This window comes from Coloeus monedula, assembly GCF_965178545.1.
Source record: "Coloeus monedula genome assembly, chromosome: 1".
NCBI classification, from domain to species: Eukaryota; Metazoa; Chordata; class Aves; order Passeriformes; family Corvidae; genus Coloeus; species Coloeus monedula.
In genome coordinates, this window is record NC_138781.1 from 150,835,044 (window position 1) to 150,855,343 (window position 20,300).

General features: G+C 39.0%; 1 protein-coding gene across 1 annotated transcript in view; it reads right to left on the reverse strand.

Moving 5' to 3' along the window:
- Positions 1-2,471: 2,471 nt before the first annotated feature.
- The window catches only part of ADCY8 (adenylate cyclase 8), a gene marked incomplete at its 3' end in the record, with an annotated part of 121,071 nt that continues 103,242 nt past the window's right edge, over positions 2,472-20,300 (reverse strand). The window contains exons 13-18 of the mRNA XM_082277133.1: positions 19,697-19,778; positions 15,185-15,343; positions 11,363-11,509; positions 6,801-6,893; positions 4,458-4,572; positions 2,472-2,959 (exon numbers count right to left, since the gene is read on the reverse strand). Of these exons, the coding sequence (XP_082133259.1) occupies positions 2,472-2,959; positions 4,458-4,572; positions 6,801-6,893; positions 11,363-11,509; positions 15,185-15,343; positions 19,697-19,778 (1,084 nt within the window). The remainder of the gene's footprint in view (positions 2,960-4,457; positions 4,573-6,800; positions 6,894-11,362; positions 11,510-15,184; positions 15,344-19,696; positions 19,779-20,300) is intronic.

Genomic DNA, 20,300 nt, shown 5'->3' on the forward strand with positions numbered 1-20,300 from the left:
AAGGAAAAAACAGTGCAATTGCTGGGGTGACAAATAGCCAGCAAGCATAGAAAAATAGTCTCATGCAGGGATTTACCTGCTGCAGTAACAGGTGAAATTCCTCACTAAAGAATTGCTCATGGCAATGAGCTGATTTAGCAAACTCTTTATCTGGTCAACACAGACTCAGGCTGCACTAGCCAGCAATTTTTCTTGGGAAAGCAGTTATGATAATGGGGATTTTGAGAGGGATAACAGAGAAAGCCATCCAGGTCTATGATAAGAAGAAGGAGATTTGGGCCTTTGCTAAGGAGCAGTGAAGTTGCCCTCATAGGTCCAGTCTCCAATCCTGTTATCCAGTTAACACCTTCCACCCACTGCTAATTGTCGTTAAAGAGGTGGTGAGAATTAGAAAATCAGTTCAGCTGGGCTATTGGCAAGAATTAAATATTTGGAGGACCAGGAGAAGTGAACCCATCCAGCAGAGAAATAAGCTGTTAAGGCGAGGACAGCAGTTAATGAGCTGTTTAAACCAGCCAAAACTTCCTTATTTAGTGCCTGAAGTATCAGTGTAAACATGAAATTAATTTAGATGCTTCAGATGTCACCACTTCCATGTCTTCATCTCCTAGAGTATCAGCACTTGCCTAGTTGAGCTGAGGGGTTTGGCTTTCTTTGTGTGGCATAAAAGTGATATTTGTGAGGACTAAAGGGACTAATACATTTAGAATGAGAGCTCAGTTACTGGCAGAAACATCACTGGGTATAACATTTCAGACTGCTCATTGCTTTCTCTGTTCAGACCCACTATTCAGTGATACAACTTTCTGTGGAATTGTTTTTTTGGAATATGGCCCTTTACTGATAAAACATTGCCCTGCAAACACATTCATTGGGTCACTTTACAATGAAAAGCATTATTTTTATCTCATTACAGTTAAACACTTTCATGTTTTGGTACCTATTTTATTAGTAAACAGTAGTGTCTCCTAGAATGTTTAGTCAGGAGGTCCTAGCCGAATTGGCCATCTTCTAAAAATGAGGCTAATCCAGTGGCAGTGCTCCTAAGAATCCCCAGTTCTCATTAAGGGCCAGGTAACAGCTTGCAAAAAGCCAGTCTGTATTTACAAAGAATCTGTATGTTGCACTGTACTGTTTGAGTGTGGTTCATCTGGGGATTGCTGTGTGATTACAGGTTCTGCTTTTCCATCTGTGATTTAAGGATAATATTTACTGAAACAAACCCAGCTCCTTTGAGAACAGACTTGATGAGAGGTTCATTCGTGCACTTTACAGCCTGGTATGAATCATGGCACCGGTGCATATACAAACCTGGGTTATATATTTACTCTTTCCAAGGCGAAGTTGATTAGCCAATCCCAAAAAGTTAAGCTCCTTTTGATGCAGGGCTTGTAGCCCTGAGGTGTGCTGTTGTATCATCCCACTAGGACTGTCTGTGTTGGCACACGAACAGTTTAGGGTATTCTTAACCTTGGCTTCTGCCCCTCTTGGGGCAATTGAGTGGGAGCTTAGCTGTGAGTTTTGTCTCCTGCTATACTCCAACATGCACTCATTTTACAGCCTCAGAAACTCCTTGTTTTGGTGACAGCTCAGACTGGTGACAGGATTAAGAGCTAAGCTCTGGAAAACAACACCAGAGAATTTGATTAGTTCCTTGCCTGTACAGTTGATTCAGCTGTAGGCTGACATGTAATTCAGGGTCTGTTCATAAGTGTCCTGTGCCCAGTCAAGATACCACAGTGTGTTTAAGCCCTCCAAACAATTCTGATGTCATTGTGCCCACAGGAGAGCCTTGACCTCCTGCCTTGGGTGCAAGAGGTCGGGTGGACACCAACACACAGTATATCTACAGTGTAGTCACCACCTGTGAGGAGGACACCTTAGTCTAATTTAAGAATGAACTCAATGGAATCGCTGAGCTTAAGATAAGATCCGTCTCTTCTGTCTTTCGGATCCTCATATCTGGGCAGATGACACACCTTAAAACCTTTTGGCTGTTTTGTCTAGATTTTCCCTGTGGTTATGGGGACAAGGCAACTACCTTAGATTGTATAAATCTACTTGAAGGCAATTAAAAGTGAGAAGAACTTAATTTCCTTCTGCTTTGCTTTCATCAGAAAAAATGTGGACAGTACTCCTTCCTTTCGCCATCATTAACTCCCTATACAATTCATGTTCTAAATCCCTCCAATCAGGGGTTTATTCTTGCCCCTTTCTATGGGTAGATGACACAGCAGAGTGGTGGCCTATACCTACTGTGTCTGGACATTCAGAGGTTAACCACAGCTGGTTGGAGCGAGATGCTGGCGCCATTTGTTAAAATATAGGAATTTGAATCGCATTAAAATATCACACTAGTAAAAAAAAAAAAACAAACACATTCCTTCTAAAAAAAATTAAACCCTTTTTATTTGTATATTTATTTTTATATATAAAAGAAATACAAAAAACAACCCCACAAACAATGTTGATTATGGCAATTCAGTTTTGTCAGCCCCCTCTGCCTGGGCTGCTGCCTCAGATCCACCGGGAGTGAGCAAAGTCCTCCGGTTGTAATGTCCTTTTATGATTCCAGAGTTATTGTTCTCATTAAGAATTTGTTTCTGTTTTTGCCTGTTAAGAGACTGTACAAGTCCTAATACAACAGCTGCTAATGAATACTGTCCAGTCAGTTTTCTTGGTTGTAAGATTAGAGGATTTGGTTGAACTCTTCCTAGAAGAAAATACGTTTTGATTTTTCCTTCCTGTTCACTGATACCTTTGACATAAATCTCTCCCCGGTAGTCGAAGGCAAATCCCCGGTCCTTCAGGATCAGATACGTTTCTTCAGGCACTTGTATTCTGTCACTAACACCTGTGCTGTCCATTCGACTTGCTAAATTCACTGTTTTGCCCCAGATATCGTACTGGGGTTTCTTAGCACCAATAACTCCTGCTACGACAGAGCCATGGCTAATCCCTAATTAAAAAAAAAAAAGAAAAAAAAAGGAAAAAAAAAGAAGTTAAACTGTTATACAATAATGACTAAAACCCATATTTGCTCGTAAAAACCAGATGAAGCCTGGTTCAGATACACTTACCTCTAAGCTTAAGAAAGAGGTGTATATATAAAGAAATTAAGCAAAAACAAAATCTGGAAAAGCTAGAAAAGTTGAAAAGTGATCTCAACAGTGTTTATTATGGGACATCCACGTCAGTGGAATCACAATATTTATGTGTCATCTGTATTCTGCATACTATTGCCAAAGCTCCTGAAAACTTGTTCTTAGCTAGTAGGAAAGATTTCTGGAACTACACTTGTTGAAGGTGACCTTTTTAGTGCTATACAGTCAAGAAATTGCATTCTTATGTTCCATGAAGTGAAAATATTAAAGCACTCTGTGAAGTGATTGAAAGACTGCATTTTGTAAGATTGTTGCATAAAAAGAAAAGCAATAGCTATTTTTTTTTCTATAACAGTGATTTAAAAATACATTTGGTAGAGTGTAAGATCTTTTGGAAAAGGATTTTAGCTTTTTATTTATTTTTTCTTTTTTTAAAGATTTTTTTAAAAAAAGTGATAGAAATATTATCAAATACTCTTGCATTCATGATCTATGAAATCTTTGCATGTGATCCACACTTACTAAATGTGGATTCCTGTTCCCTGAGAAATCTTGGGAACTAGGTGTTTTGATTTCAAAATTGTTAGGAAGTGCAGATCAGATAGTGATGCTGTGACCTTCCATGCTGTGACTGATGAATATACTTCATCTTTTCTATGGGTTTTCTATAGGCAGGGTTTTCTATAAAAGACATGTCTCTTCCAGGTGTTTTTTTTTTTTGTTTGTTTTGGCCAGTGATCCAGTCAGCATGAGAAGTCATCAAATTTACTCCTGCTATGTGCTATGTATTCAGGCCATTTCTTCATGTCCCATCCCACCAGAGATGCAGGATATTCCACCCAGAATAATAGCTTACCCATCACAGCAATTCAGAGCTGCCGGCCCTGGTCAGGTCACAGATGGAACTCAATTTTTGTGCAAAACTGAAGTATTACTCACAGGGTTTAGGAGAAACTACTTTTGCCCTTTTACTGAAGAAGAATCTTATACAGGGAGATTAATTAGAGACTGTGTGCGTATCAGTCTTGGGGTTGGATCTATGCGGTCCTGTTCACTTTCTGTGTTACATATATGGGTTCTTAGTACCAGACTTGCTAAAGACAATAAATGAATTATATTCCCCATTCACAATTTGAACTCCTGCAATCCTCAAATCAGGGCCTATATTCTTCAAATGGAGTATATCATATTTCTGACTTTGCCTGGGACAAAGTCAATTTGAAAACAGCAGATACAGTATTTGGACACTCCTAAATTGTGCACGTCCTTGCAATGTTCCCAGAGTGCACTTAGTGGAGTCAGATCCTTGCAGACAAAAACCCATCTTAACTCTCACGTTTGAACCATGCTTACCAATACGGAGTTCAAAGTTGTTGAATGAATGCTTGTTGATCTCCTGTATGCTTTCATTCAGAGCTATGGAGAAGTCAGCCAGGGCACACAAATGTCCCCATTTGTCTTCACATTGCTGAGGAAAAAGTTATACGCCAATCTGTTAATAAAGTTTTGCATTTGCCCAGCTACCACCCATCCCTACCAGGTGCCAAATATTTGAATTTGGAATCTATAACAGCCTCAGCATTCCAGATGCAAGAGAGGTACATTGCTATTAATGGTAATGCTTCCCATGATGTTACACTTGTATAACTGGATAGAGACCACTTTAGTGTAAAGTGCCAAAGAAAGTAACTTTCTGTCAACAGTCTGACAGGCAATCATGAGAATTAACAAGGCATGTGAAGCATGTCTAAGGCTGAGAAAGAAAGTATAGAGAGGACTGAAATTGCTCAGAAGCAAGGGTCAAAATCTAGTGAGAACAGGGGATGACCCATGTAAGCAAGAAGTAGAGAAGAGAAAGAGGTGAAGGATGTGTAATTCTCCTGTGCTGAAACTGTCACCCAGGAACAGCACCAATTCAAGTGCTCTTAGAGATGTAATGATGACAGGAGCAACAGAGCAAGCCAGGCAATCTGGGACTGGTTAAGGGAGAGAGAGAAGGCTCTTCTGTAGCTCATTAATTGTGTTTGCTTAGGGCAGGCAAGTCACTCCCTGCTCCTTCCCTTCCATTTCCATTCCTACAAAGCAGCTGATATACAGATGGGGACCAGTAGTAGGTTTTATTCTTCCCAGAACACCAACAGAACAGATGATGGGGCAGGGACTCTAAAGAGAGGTAGTGGAGTAAGGAACAACTGTGACTTTGGCCCAGTGATTGTATGACATCTTCTCCTCTGTTCTGAAGCAAGGTAATTCTTTCTTCAAATTTCCATTTCTGAAGACAAAGTAAATCTCCCCCTGGGTCATGCAGTCCATCCCTTTGCAGTTTTCATCATCCTGTGTGTTTAATACTGAACATGAACATCTCCTTGGCGTCAGCCTGTTCTTTTCACACCATGCTTGGTCCTTGTCCTTAACTCACTCTGTTCACAGCATGCCAACCTCCCTCAGCAGCCTGCATCTCTTAGGTGCTGACAAGGTGACAGACATGTACGTATGACAAGTATATTTTAAACATCCATTAAAATTCCATTAAGTTATTATAGTTCAAGAAAAGAGATGAGTTAATCAGTCTTGGAAATACAGTGAAGTTTTTCTCCCTTTGAGTTTTTGCCCCCGTCAGGAGTCAAACGAAGTGATTAGGAGCTGTGTAGCTGTAACCAGCTATCTCCCTGGTGTTCAGTCCTTCTTTGCTCATGTCTACATAGAAGCATTTTGACAATCAAAAATCCCATGCATGTCTAGTTTTGTGGATTTCTAGCTGTCAGCATCACTTGTTACTCTGTGGGCGGGAGATGCTCAGCTAGTTACACTCCATGTGTTTCGTAATGTATTCTAAACAAACAATGGACATTTTCTGGTTTATAAAGCTCAAGATAATCTGACTTCTGCTTTTCAGGAGTTGTGATCAACGTGGGCAAATCTGATTCCCAGCCTGTGACTGATCAGGGGCAGCACACCCCTTTTGTGCTGCTCTTCCTGGGGACAGGCACCACTTGCCAAAAAAGCCAGATTTCAGCAACAGATGACTTCTCGTTGGATGTATTTTAGAGCCTCATCTAACTACTTTGGACTCCCTGTTTCCAGGGAAATTCTAGGGTGGAATTATGAATGGATTTCTCTAATCTGACTTATATGAGGTTTATGGCTGTGGCTGTGCATGTGTCCTCTGTGTCTCTTTATCCCCTCAGCTTGTTTTGCTTGTTCTTCAGTTGAACTGATGGTCTGCTTTCTTTTTGATGTCTAGTTATCATGCTGTCTGTAGATATGCAGTATCAAAAAAGAGTAAAAATTCAGCATTTTGCTTGCATAAGTACGCTGACAGTTAATACATCCTCTCTCTTTGGTTACTGGAGGTTGTCAGTTATGTTCCTGTCTGAGTTACTGTGGTGACTTTAGAGTATGTCTGAAGATATAGATAGACCTGGTCTAGATTCACATTAGTGTGATTGAAAGGAATTTTTTTTCCTCCTATAAACCTAAATTTGAGGAAAGAATCCATATGGTTCTTGTTCCAAGCACAAGATGGCATTTCAATTCATCAAGAAGTGCAACTGCTGTCTGCCAGAAGCCCCAAATGTCTATTTTATTTTAGCAAAACCAGTTTTATGAACAACATAAAGGTAACACTTATATTTCCTAATATGAATGGCCAGAATAATCACAAGAATTTCTTCTTAAAGAAAACTGTTCTCTTACCTGTTTTTCAGGTGATAATCCTGACACAGCCATGTATGTGCTGCCAATTGTTTTAATTTTTTCAATATCTTGAAATCTCTCTTCACCTAGCAACTAATACATATGCAAAAAGAAAAATACTGTTACTTCTGTAATTCCTAATGCAAAATGATTCCACAGATGTGAGAATGTATCTTTACATTTGTGGTATCTTCCAGTCAGTCGGAGGAAGATAATCTTCCAACCCAAATCATTCTATAATTCTGTGATCTTACACAGTCAATGGATGGAGGTAGATGCCTTCAGAGAAATTCTGTAAGAGACCAAGTCCTCGTATATCCCCTGCTTCCCTCTGCTTATGCTCAGACTGGGCACCAGCGTGTCCATTGGGTCATTCATTCAATACCTTTGTTATGTATTTTCCTGTTCTACAAAAAATTCCAAGAACCAATGGGAAATGGTAAATCCCTGTATCTATTTGGGATTTGCTATAGCTCTGGGTGTTAAGTAGGTATAAAGAACTTGTCAGATTGAGAATCTGAAAGAGGAAGAATAAATTTAGTCTAGTGACTAAAGCACTGAATTAAGTGGGAGTGAAAGTTTAGTCCCTATTCCAATACCGTATTTATGGTTTAACTTAGGACTTTCCATGAAATAGAAACCAGAGCCTTACATTCCTTGAAAGACCTAAGCAGAGTTCAGGATTCTATCAGTGACAACAGAGTGTGGGATATGGGTATTAATCACCTTGTCACAGGCTTTTAAAATGTTTGTTGCCGGTGTTAATGCCAAATACCCTGTGAAACTTTGTGATAAGCTGTATGGTATCTAATAAATTTAGGCATTAATATGGTTAGAAAGTCATGGGGGGAAAAAAGCACTTCACCATGAAAAGGAATTTCAAACTTTCAATTCTAAAGGCTCAATTTAGTTGGGGTTTAAATGGAGAAAAGTCTTTCTGTGGTCACGCAAAAATGTAACAAAATATTTTCCCCTTTCTTTTTCTACACTGTTGTGCATTCTTTTTCCATTTTGTGGGTTGGAATTTCCTGTCCACTAGAGGGATTATTTCATTCAAAGGCAGAAACATGCCAAATGTATAACATGAAATATCCTCTGCCACTGCAGTAACCACAGCGCACGTCAGCCGGGGCGCCGGGGCCTTGGAAGCTTTGCTGTTGGTGTGCAGATATCGCACCATCTGTCTCTAATGGGAGGCTGCACAGCCTTGCACGTAGGGAATACAAAGCCATATGGTTAATGGCTCCTGTTCAAGTCAGGAAAGTCCAACGACTTGACCTGCTTCTCATTTTTCCTCAAACTGCCAGAATGGCCCATTGTGTACCTTTCCCTCTTACAAGGGCAGCTCTCCCAACTGCTCTCTTAAGGAAAAAGATCATTTCCTGTAGCACTGCCTCTGTGAGCAGTCTGAGAGCACCATGTGTGTGGGCAAGGGGAGAAAATGGTCTTGCTTGAAAACAGTCCATATTTTCATTTCCAGATGGTTGCTAGAAGCAGCAGCAAACAGCACACTAATTTAAAATTTATAATAAATATCTAAAATTACTCTTTAGGAAGGAAAGAAATCATTGGCTTTGACATAATTTAGAAAAGTGATCCCAAGTTATGGGTTTTTTCCTCATTCATTATTGTTCCAAATCTCCTGTTTGTTTCTTTATTTCCCCTGCTTTATCTGGCCTGTTCAATAGCTTCTTTCCTTCTTCAAATAATGGTCTATTTACTAATTACTTTCTTCACAGTATGACAGGATGATGGATTTTGATATTGGGGAAAGATATTCCAACTCAGTCCTAAATCAGCTGCTGTTTGCTAAAACATTTTAAAAAGGCTGCTAATTTAACATGATAGTCCAGGCACATTAGAATGTGGTTTGTATCTAAAAAGCAACTAATGGCTTGATGCTGCAATTCATGCACGGCCAAGGTTGTGTGGAGGTCAGACCCTGGGATCACATGTATGAAATAGTACAAAAAAGAATATTGCAGGACATGGCACACAGCTGCAAAGTAATTAAAGTCTCCCTAGATCTATTACATGGAAAGAAAAGTAACAGATCCAGACTATAACCTTGCTGTGTTGCATTAACAAGGAAAACCCTCTAAAAAGAAGAAATAATCCAGATTTCCTTTTTGTGTACCTATCACATTTCCAAACCAGGTCAATTTGTATTTTTACCACAGATTCCATTCAGAAACATAATTTTGGCCTTGTGGACACATCATCCCTAATATTATATATCTCTATTATATATTAATATCTCTGTAAGGAAAAGAGGAAATAGTCAGTGTAGAATCTGCCCTGAGCTTAGGAACCCAATTCAGTTGTCTAAACACATGTTTAGTGTGATCTAGAGCACTCTTCCCTTGAAATGGCATCCTGTGTGGGTATCCCAGATCACCTAGGATATATCAAATGGCATCAGGTGCCTATGTCTTACACTCCTATGTTAAGATTTCTGCATTAGGGTGTATTTCCAGAGGTGTTCACTTGATGCTGAGAAGCACAGTTTCCCCATGGATAACAGAGCTGTTCTGCTCTCAAGCTGCACATCTGCATTTTGCTCTCAGGGCTGTGTTGGAACAGCAGGAAATCTTGACAAGGAACATAGTGGAAAAAAAAGGAACAGTGACATTGTATAGTGTCAGTCAATAGTTACATGGAAACATTGCTAGCCCTGAAACATTGCACCTGGAATGATTTCTGGTTCCTTTTCCGTGGATGGGATTACTCCTTTCAGTTGTTCTGTCTGGCATATCACCTTTCAGATTGCTTAGACAGAGTAAACTAATGACATGACCATGCTGCAAGTAGGTTAGCAGTCAGCAGGGCATCACATAATTTCATTTGCTACCTGCACCAAGAACATATCTCTTCTTCAACTAAACATGTCTGGGACATGATACAGTCCCTAATTAGGTCCTTTATTAATTAAGAGCAGGTGTTAGGGGCCTGAAAGTAATATTGTGTTAGCGCTTTCATTAAACCCTTGTCTTCCTTCAGTAATTGCCACAGCAGCAAAGGAATTTCGTTGTGAAGATTACATGAATGTGCATGACAAAATATCTTAGTGCAAAGACTATTTTTATGAATTGAGTGATAATCATTTTAATCACATCTGGAAATAAAAACAGAACTATTAGTCAAGAATCCTCCTGACTGCTGTGCTAGATCTCAGAGGTAAGAAGCAGGCCTTTATACCCATAGAGAAAGCAGTGCAGGAGCTTAGCGAGTGACAGAGTTCTTCTCATGAGGGAATAATTTTGTTCTCTCTTAAAATGCACAGGGAACCATTCCCTGAGAATTCTTCTATTTCTCACTCATCATTTTAGTATCTCACCAATTATATGGATAAACTCTCAATTTCAGTGTCAGTAAACTTAGCCCTGGTCCAGCCTTTATGAACAACCACTGATTCCCCATGCAGGTGCCCAGGATGAAAGTCACAGGCCAATGATACCATATTTTCCCCTTCCCTTTTCTATCTGGACTATTGCAGTCTGGTGAATAGATCCAATCTCGTTGATAAATAGAGATGGTTCCAGTTCTATTTCTACCACTCAGGGAGCTCAGGAGGGCTGCACACTCCTGAAAACTGCCTGCAGTATATACGTTAAAATTCTCTCTGCTAGGTAACTTTGACAGTACTTTTTCATCCTTTCTCATTTTGAAGTTTTTTTTAAAGCTCTTCTTTGGTCTATGCTTTGTCTCCTTTCTTAGTTCCTCTTGGGCTCATTGCAGAACATGATACCACCTGCCAAAGCTTCCTTACAAACTACTTAGCAGAATATCCAATTTCTCCTGGCTTTCTCTTTGCTTACTAGGTTTTCTTTGCCTCTACCTAGCAATAGCTACATTGGGGATCTGCCTTCTTCTCCTTTTTATCTTGTCCCCTCCTCAGCTCCTTTTCTGAAATTAACTGGACAGAATACCTAAATAAATTCTTTTTCCTTCCTGTGTCCTTTCCATAAAAAAAAAAAAAAAAAAAATCCTTTCACCTCTGAATTCCTCAGTAAAACAGGCAGCTGAACTTCATTTATCTCTCTGTAAAATCCCTAACCAGACAAGTCTCCTCAGTTAATATGTCACCACCACCTTTTGTTCTCTATCCAATATTTGCTTCTGAGCTTTGTGCTTCACATTTAACTGGCCACTGTTTTATCCTTTAACATTCATTGAGTCCATTCAACCAACACCTTCAAAGCAACACCTTTATCTGTTTGTATTTAGAGCACTATTTTCCAGAACAGTTGCAGATACGTTCATATTTCTTTCTTCTACAGAACTAAAGCATTTTCTACTTTCAAATACACAGGTTCAGATTTGTGCTTTTATGGATGTTTATACTTGAGTATTGCTTTCAGTCTCTGTCTCATTAGATCATTCAGACAAGATGAAGGGTAAGAAAGCAAACCAGACAATTGTAATATGAGCAAAAAAGAAAAAAATCAGAGAACTATTGGAAGCAAAATAATTACTGATTTTGATAATTTAGGATGACATATTTGCCATTTGGAAACTGATAGTTTAAATGTTTTGAGGTTTTCTCTAGTAGCTGGTATTACCTCATCAAAGTCTGCAATGATTTCATTCAGCAAGCGCAGACATTCTACTCCTTGGTTATTCATCTCAGTCTGGGAATAAAAGTCAGCAAATCCAGGAATAGAAGCAAACATCACACCAACAGCATCATAGGACTGAGAGTATAATTCCTAAAAAAACAAGGAGGAAAAATGAATTGATGTGGCAACATAGGAGAGAAAATGTAATTGGCAGCAATTAGAATAGTTTTCTTACTTTTTCCATGCATAATACCTTAATATCTGATGTTGGCGTTAGTATACTAAAGGTTAGCCAGGTTCAACAGGAGGAGGCTGATGGGTCTTAAAGTTTTTATTGCAGATTTTATGCAGGGTTTTCCCATTCTTTGAAAGCCTGCTCTTTCTGCTTCTCAGGTCAAGGAGCTACACCAGCAAAAGTGAAATAGAAATTTTCCTTTTGATTTCTTGGGGGAATGAGTTAAAGAAATGCAGGGTTCATTGCCAAGTACGAATACCAGTTATCACATTTTCTGGTGGATAATTTGTACTTCACACTACTGCAGCTCTTTACAAGTTTGTTTATTCACAAGTTTTCAGAAGACCCTTACTCTCTGGTAAACTCTGGTTCTCCTAAGGTGGCTGTGGAGCTCTTTGGTTTCCTGGCTCTGGGAGATGTTCTTGCTCTTAGGGTTCAAAAGGAGGGAGAAACAGAAGTGGGGATGGTAAGAGTTTCTGGGGAGGACAAAAAGCAGCTTATAAGGGATCAGTCACAGGAGGCTATTAGGATAAAGTATGCCCTAGAATACGCTCCCACTTATGTTATTCATATAATTCACTCTGGTACTGAATAACAGGTTTATTTATGGAGGGGCTTGTGCCACTGCATAAGTGAAAATGTGGACAGTTCTTCTCTGAACTAAAGCTAGTTTTTAAGAACAAAACTAATTTCAACTTTAAAAATCCCAGGGAGTGCCACAACTCCTGGTATGCTTTTTTTTTGGCTAATATACCACCATCATAGGCATTCTCCTTTGATTTTTTTTTCCCCCTAGCTTCAGCTTCTGTAGTTTTACCTAATGGTGGACACTTCCATTTCTGTTTATGAACATTTCTTATGTCATTATGACCTGAAGTACTTTTTTCTCAATGTTTTTGTTAGTGGTTTTAAGAAATTTTAGCGTTTTGGTTTCATGATAAAAAGAATAACTGCTGGTTGCCATACACTTGACACGAACACTTCAGGCCCTTCTTTCTTCATCCTGCTTCTCCTTAGAAAAGCATCCTGAACCTCTGCTCTGCTCTTTGATATGCTGCTAATGCTTCTACTTATGCAGGCTCTTTAGCAATGTGTCTTACAGTAAAAGTGGGGAAATTCTTCTGGTTTCCAAAGCCACTGCAATACTTTGATTGAGAAAAAAAGGATTGATTCCCTTCCTGCCCTAACCCTTTCTTTCACTGAAGAACATTTTCAGGCTGATGGAAGCCATACTCTAAGAACACTTTCATGTGTATGGAAAACCTAATACACGCATTAGTTTGTGGATGCTTATGAAAGATTTGACAGTGTGTGCTAGCAGCACAAACACACAGCCATACTCTTTCCTTGGATCATGAAGATAGAAAACAACTGACTGAGCCTTCAGTTGCTCCATTTTTCTATTTTTGGTAAGAAGCATCAGGACAGAAATAATACATCCATGAGAAACTGCTACAGCACACATTTGGAAATTCATTTTTTTGAGACCAGAGAAATTAACTTAATGGCCAGACATGAACTGCAGGATTGATTGCATTGAAATCTGGTAGATCTTACTGTCTGCCAGCTCATACATAAATCATCCCCAAGTATAGTTACTCTGGAAATTGCCTTACGAAAAGCAGGGGTGGTGGAATTTAATTCAGTGGCAAATTATTGAAGCATCAGCAGTGATCCATGGGGCATCTGCTTGCTTCTGAAGATTATTATACATGTGACTGTACGTGAATGAGAGTGTAAGCGGGGAAAATTATTCCCTGAAAATCCATAATGCTGATGTGCCAGAACACACTCTTGGCTGGTATTGAGGTCTGCTACATTTGCAATGAAACATTTTAACCTGGTTGCTTTCACACTCGCATTTTCTCACATGCATAGCAGGCTTTCTATGGCACTTTCATACCCGCAGAGTGTAAAATTTCTCAAGAGTGATTTCTAAAGTGCCTTCTCTTGTAGCTTCTCACTGTGTCATCCTTCCCTAGGTGATACTTGTAATCAGAACACAATGATTCCTCATTGTGCAGTCTAATTCATCTGGCTACATCCATTTCCAAAATGTACAACAGAAAATTGTAGCCTTACTTCCTTTTTGCTGCATAATGAATAGATATGTCAGTGAATGTTTCAAGATGAATAGGACTGCAATGTGAATCTTGCAACGTTCCTTCCCATTATAAAAGATAATTCCAACATTACATGAGAAAACTGCAGTTTCATCATACATTATATACATTGTACACATCATTATATACATATAATATCATAATATGCATTTACTTTGTTTCAAAAAAAGGAGTAAGTGACTTACTGCTTCTTTCAGAAGCAAATTCTGGACTTTCCTTTATCCGTCTTCAAACTCTGTTTTAGGACTATTCAGAGACTCCATTACCATGTTTTTCTTTGTATATTGCAAACACTTTTTAGGAACATAGCCACAAACTATGTCTCTGAAATGGGTGTTTTGTTATCTGCCACAAACAGGCAATTCAGGGGCAATATGAAATGGAAAAAATGTTCTCTTGTGTCTGAAGATAGGAGAGCCTCAGGTCTGTTGCAGCTTGTTCCTGCCACAGTCACTGTCAAGGCTCTAATAATACTTCTGCAACACTGGGTTATCATAATCTTGAACAGACGTTCTGTTAAATTCACATATAGTTTTTATGAATACTACATTTTCATAGGCTCATAGGTTGGAACAGACTTCTGAATGTAATTTAATACAGTTTGCTTTCAAAGCAGGACCAATTAGATCAAATCTTTCACAGCCTTTTTCAGTTGAGGTTTGAGCCCAGCTCTGCCTTCACAGAATCACAGAATCACAGAATTGCTGTGGTTGGAAGGGACCTCTGGAGGTTATCCAGGCCAACCCCCCTGCCCAGGCAGGGTCACCTAGAGCAGGCGACACAGGAATGCCTCCAGGTGGGGTTTGAATGTCCCCAGAGAGGAAGACTCCATGACCTCTGTGAGCAGCCTGTTCCAGGACTCTGCCACCCTCAATGTAAAGAAGTTCTTCCTCATGTTGAGGTGGAACATTTTGTGCTTTAATTTATGGCCATTGATCCTTGTCCTGTTCCTGGGCACCCCTGAAAAGAGCCTGGAACCATCCTATTGGTACCTGCCTTGGAGATATTTAAATGCATTAATGTGATCCCTTCTCAGTCTTTTCTTCCCAAGTCTCTCCTCATGAGAGAGATCCTCCAGACCCCTAATAATGTCTTCTTTATAAATACTCATTAGGTGCTTGAAGATAACAATGAGATATTTCAGCCTTTTCTTCTTAAAGTTGTATGATCCCACGTCTCTCAGCCTTTCCTCACACATTATGTACCCCTATCTCCCAGTCATTTTGGTGACTTTCTGCTAGACTTGCTCTATGTGTGTCTCCTACTGGTGAGTCTGAACATGGAAACATCACTCCAGATGTGGACCTTTACTTTAAAACATGATTGTTTTTCAGTGTTGATCAGATACCAGATATATTGGCAGTATTTGTGCAATGAATCCTATCAAGAACCAAGCTTCAACAATTTCCTGCCAGATCTACTTTTCTTTTACTAATTAGACAAAAATATCAGAAAACTGACACGTACTTCATTATCCCGATCTTTTTCCAGGAAGTGACGGGCAACATGACTGGGTAAAATATTCCTTAGCATGTTTTCATTGTGCTCCCTTAGCTCCTTCATTTCATTGATTTCTTCTTTTGCTTGAACACGCCACAGAAAATCCAGCCTTGCTGTGTATTCAAGCTGTAGTTTCAGAAAGGAAAAAGAGGCAAAAATAAAACCTGACAAGATGAGTAGAGATTATATTGCTATCCTGGCAGACTGCTCCTGCCATGTAACCACCTTCAGTGCTGCTGAAGATCTCTAACACAATTTTATTTTTTTGCCAGAAAAAGAGATTATTTCTTTGCCTTATGTACAGTGACATTTTCAGACTAATCTTGGGCAAAATAATATTTTTCATATTGCTGCTATGGTCGTTGGATATAAACTGTCACCAAATTATTTTCCCTTTAAACACCTCGTTATTAGTCAGGTAATGGAGTCAGACAGGAGATAAGGTATTGGCAGGTATTGATATGAAATAAATATGTTCCCCTTTTCATAAGTGTTTTCAAATTAAATGAGAAAATAGTACAAGAGTAACTCCAAACTCTTGGCAGGGATGTCCTTCTCAAGTATGAACATCTTTGAGCAAACTCTATATAACAGCCCAATGTACTCCCAAAGAGGACTTCCAAATCTGTGGCACCAAAATGATATACTGTTGGAACATGCAGTTATTTGCAAATTTAGTCTTCTAAAAAATAGTGGAAAACATGCTATTTGTCATCCCCTAGAATGCTCTGTCCCTGATTTTGGCATCAGAGTCTACAATCGCAGTTTAGCACATGCAAAATCTCAGTGCCTGCTACCCTCAGCTAGAAACTGAAGTTAAGTGATTTCCAGTGCAGTGTGTGTGCAGAGCAAAGGCTGTGCACAGCTGAGCTTATACATGCATACATATATATGCATTGTTTATATATATAAATTCATATTCATTTAAACATGAATGGCAACTGTCTGCTAGCTGAAGCAGGGAACATGTTGAAGCATCGTGCGGCTTGCCTGAGAGGCACATGTGTGTCAGCACGTGGACAGGCCCAACACTGCCAGAGATTGTGTGCATTACACTGAAGCAGTGTTTTAAGCAGATTTTGAGGCAGCTGATACTGTAGCTTGCTCAAGGGGTGACTTATTAAGCTACAGCATTATTGAAAATGATGGAAATATATATATAGTCAGTAAACTGAAAGAGAAAATATATTTGTGAGGTCTGAGATGCTCCAACCAGAGATAATAACACCCAGCAGAGAAATGTATTATATCAGAAAACAGATAAATTTTACAATTTTGAGAGATATCAAATGGTTTACCAAAAGGTGCTGGGATTAAGGAATTTTTGAAATATAATTCATATACCAAACTGAAATAAAGGGGCAGCCTGCAGTGGGTGGGAATGACTGAGGGGGTTCAGGCATTGTTTAGTGACTCATCTTGGTCACAGTTTTAGTAAGCAGCAGTCATGAATTGCAGACTCCTCAGGAGGAAAAAAAGCAAAGCATTTTGCAAGAGACCTTTTATGTTGGCTCTAGGGAGCTTTCCTTCCTAAAAGCTGAAAGTGACCATGGTTTGATATGAACTTCCAAAGTCTGTATGCAACATGGCAGTGCTTTACTTGCCCTCTGTTCACATCTTTATAAACGATCTCTTTTCTACTAATATGTTCATCTTCTGTCTGTAACCATTAATTCCCTGAATTAATGGCAACAGGAAAAAGTATTTTAAACAACTTTTTCACCATTTTTCAGTTTCCTTTGCCCTTCCTTTTGTGCTAGAAGACAGAGCCCGTACCAGATAACTGACTTTTATCTCTATCAACTAACTGAGAAGAAAACATTAACTATAAATTTGCAAGGACTTCTAAAGGTATTTTAAAGATTAACTTCAAATAGGAGCTGCTGCTGGATTTTGAGTTCTTTGATGCTTCAAGACATTTAGTACTACTACAATAAGAGCTTTGCAAAAAAATGGTGGTACAGTTTTTCAAAGCTGATTTTTTATGCTGCTCTACAGGGAAATGTCACATCTCTAAGCCTTGCTCAGAATAGCGGCTAATCTTTACATTTTAGATAACATCATTCTGGTTATTTATGATCACATTTTAGCATGAAATACTTTTCTTTCATCATCAGTGGACTACCAAGATCACACTGTCAGCTCAGAAACAAAGGAGTGCTACATATGAGGTTTGAAAATAGAAAATATTAAGAAGATGCTATGCTAAGTTCTTTTATTTGCTAAAACTAAAAAAATTATAGGGTTGAGTTTTAGGTTTGTTGTTTGATTGTCTAAAGAAATATTCCTGGACATAAATCCCAGAATGTCCATATTCTCCTGCCCTGATATGTAGCTTTAGGAAACGCCTCGAATTCCAATAGCTAGTGAAGAAAAGAGAGATGTATTACACAGAGAGTGAACATTATGTCCTCTACATGCTGCAGAACCCAACCACTCTGCAGACAATTGCCACATGCAATTAAATTAAATCTAATAAGATGGTGTCACACACCTTTTTCTCAAATTTAATTTTAAATTCTGGGTGCAAAATCTGGGATTAACTTTAAATCACAATGCATAAAAAACAATAGTTAATTATTCAGAAATTGAAGGTCCATACATTTAATCTTACAAAAAGAATATCTTTCACTCAATCCACCTAGAATGAGGCAAGTTTTAAACTATTCCACTTCAGAATACTTTTGCAGATTGTGAGATGGGAAGATGTGCTGCAGGACAGCTTTATTGGACTGAATGTACTCTTCAATTCTCACTGTTGAAGAGTTCTTTTTTTAATGTGCTCTGAATGAAACTTTCATATATATATTAAGTTGGCAACCATATAGAGATCTTTAGGTTAACTTTATAATAAGAAATTAAGCAATACAATGAAATGTTCCTGGACACCACTGTTGGATGCTGTTAAATTGACAGAGATTATGGGTCATTTGGGAGAACAGGCAGGAGTTAGCACATCTCAGGGACCATTTCCAAAAGCTGTTTTAGTGCAGCCACCCTGTTTTGTGGAACAAGAAAGGTTAATAACGTGGAAAACAACTTCTGCTCAGCTTACAGGCTGCTGGGCTGGAAAATACTCTTAAACACCCCAGATCAGGCTTTTGTAGAAGACAGACATTTACACTCAGGATTGGGATCCTGAAGAGCATTGCCTGGCTTCTGCCTAGTTCTTGCTTTCCCTAAACTCCTCCGGTGTTGTTTTTCTTAGTACCTTGGCTGATTCCCAAGCCTAAGATTTTTATCTTGACGTATGTTAATAATCATTGGGAATACTGTAAGGCTTATCACAAATTTGGGTTGTTCAGTTCTTATTTGTTCCATATTTTTCCTAAAGTATATTTTGATAAAGATATGTCGCAGTGCATTGCTTTCTATCAAATTGAAACCTGCACATTGTGCAAAATGCATTTCATCCCTTGCTTCCTCTACTCACTCATACCTCATTCCCTCAAAAAGAAGATAAACAGCAGGAAAATTAATAGAATATTTAGGTGTTGGCTTCTTTTTGCTCTCCTGTGGAAGGAATGGAGGCTGTAACTTCTGGGAAAGCTTAGAAAGTTAGAGTGTATAGCGCTGTCCTACTCATCACAGCATCATTCCTCTCTTACTGCCTCACTGTGGGAGGATTGAGAAATGCTGGTATTCCTCAGCCTAATGGTCTTGAGGGTAAAACCTTTAGGCAAGTCAACAATGTCTAAAGGCAACTGTGCTTGGTACTTGCTTTAATAGAGCAGCCCCCTTGCTTTTTGTGATCAGAAATCAGCATGTTTGCCACCCAGAGCTTGAGAACCAGAAATGCTGTGGAGAAAACACCCTGCTTTTGATAGTTTTTATTCAATGCATTTGTTATTTTAAATCTAAAATTTTCACAGTTCTCTCTCCCTGTGCATTGTGTATGTATTCCTGAGACACCCAGTTGCTCAATTCCTCATTGAGGATATCAATCCTAAAGGTCTGAGGCCACTAAATCCTGGTTAAGATCTAGGTCCATGTGAAAGGATTCTTGTAAGTGGTCCATGACACAGATGAGTTAGTACTGGTGGTTAACCCAAATTTTCCTCATTTCTTTGAGCCTGTTGTTTTTTCTCTATAAACATAATAAGCTATTTCTCTGTAGTTTCATTTTTTACTGGTATTTATTCCCTTTCTTTATTTTGGGTTTGACTACTCAAGTACACTGGAGCTCTCAGGTCCCTTCAGAACTGCACATGTGTCTAAAATAATGGCATCCGGTGTGTTCCTTCAATTCAAAAATGCAATATAATTTGAGTATTGCTGAATAGAATGTTGCACATGTTCTTTAAGAGTGCTAGGCAGTGTCAGATGTGGGCTTTCTTTAATCAGGTTCTGCATATGGTTTATTAAATTGTGAAAGGTCATATGCTCAAGAGGGTAGAAAGGCAGTTGGTATTTTAAAAGTAATTGTTGTCACATCTTCTAATTGCAAGGACAAAGGGAAAGGTTGAAGAAAATGTTTACCTGTTGACCATGATAAAACACAGCTAAAAGGAACATTGCCATGAGTAGTAAAGATGCCTCTTTTGTGCCCAGGAAGTCTGTGCTGGAAAAAAAAAATCCAAAGTAAAATACAGTTATTGATTTGTCAATGTTGTAATTGTTCAGAAATTTCATTTCATAAGTGGTAGTTTTTGTTGTGCTTTAAAATATCCCCTGTATTTGAAAATGTAATTTAGCAGTAATTAGTTAAGAGAACAGGAGTGTAATTGGAGAGCTCCCTGTTTGGTGACACGTCTTAAGTAACTAAATTGTAGCCTACAGGAGGTACACAGGAGGTGATGAGCTTTCACTTTCAAGCGTGATATGCAAGCTGTGTGTCAGTCAGTCTCTTCCTGGGAGCTTGGTAAACAGCCCCTGTGGAGTGCAGGAGGTGGCATCTTGAGGGGGAAAGGTTGAGGGAGAGCTGACAAAGGGAAACTTCCAGGCTGTGAAAGTAAAAGCCCAGTGAATAAGGCTAGAGATAAAGGATGAACTCCAAGGCAGGAGCTGAAATTAAACATCCCCATATTGTGAGAAGGGTTTGGAGATGACAGGAACGAAGTGTGGATTAGAAGAGGATCAAAAA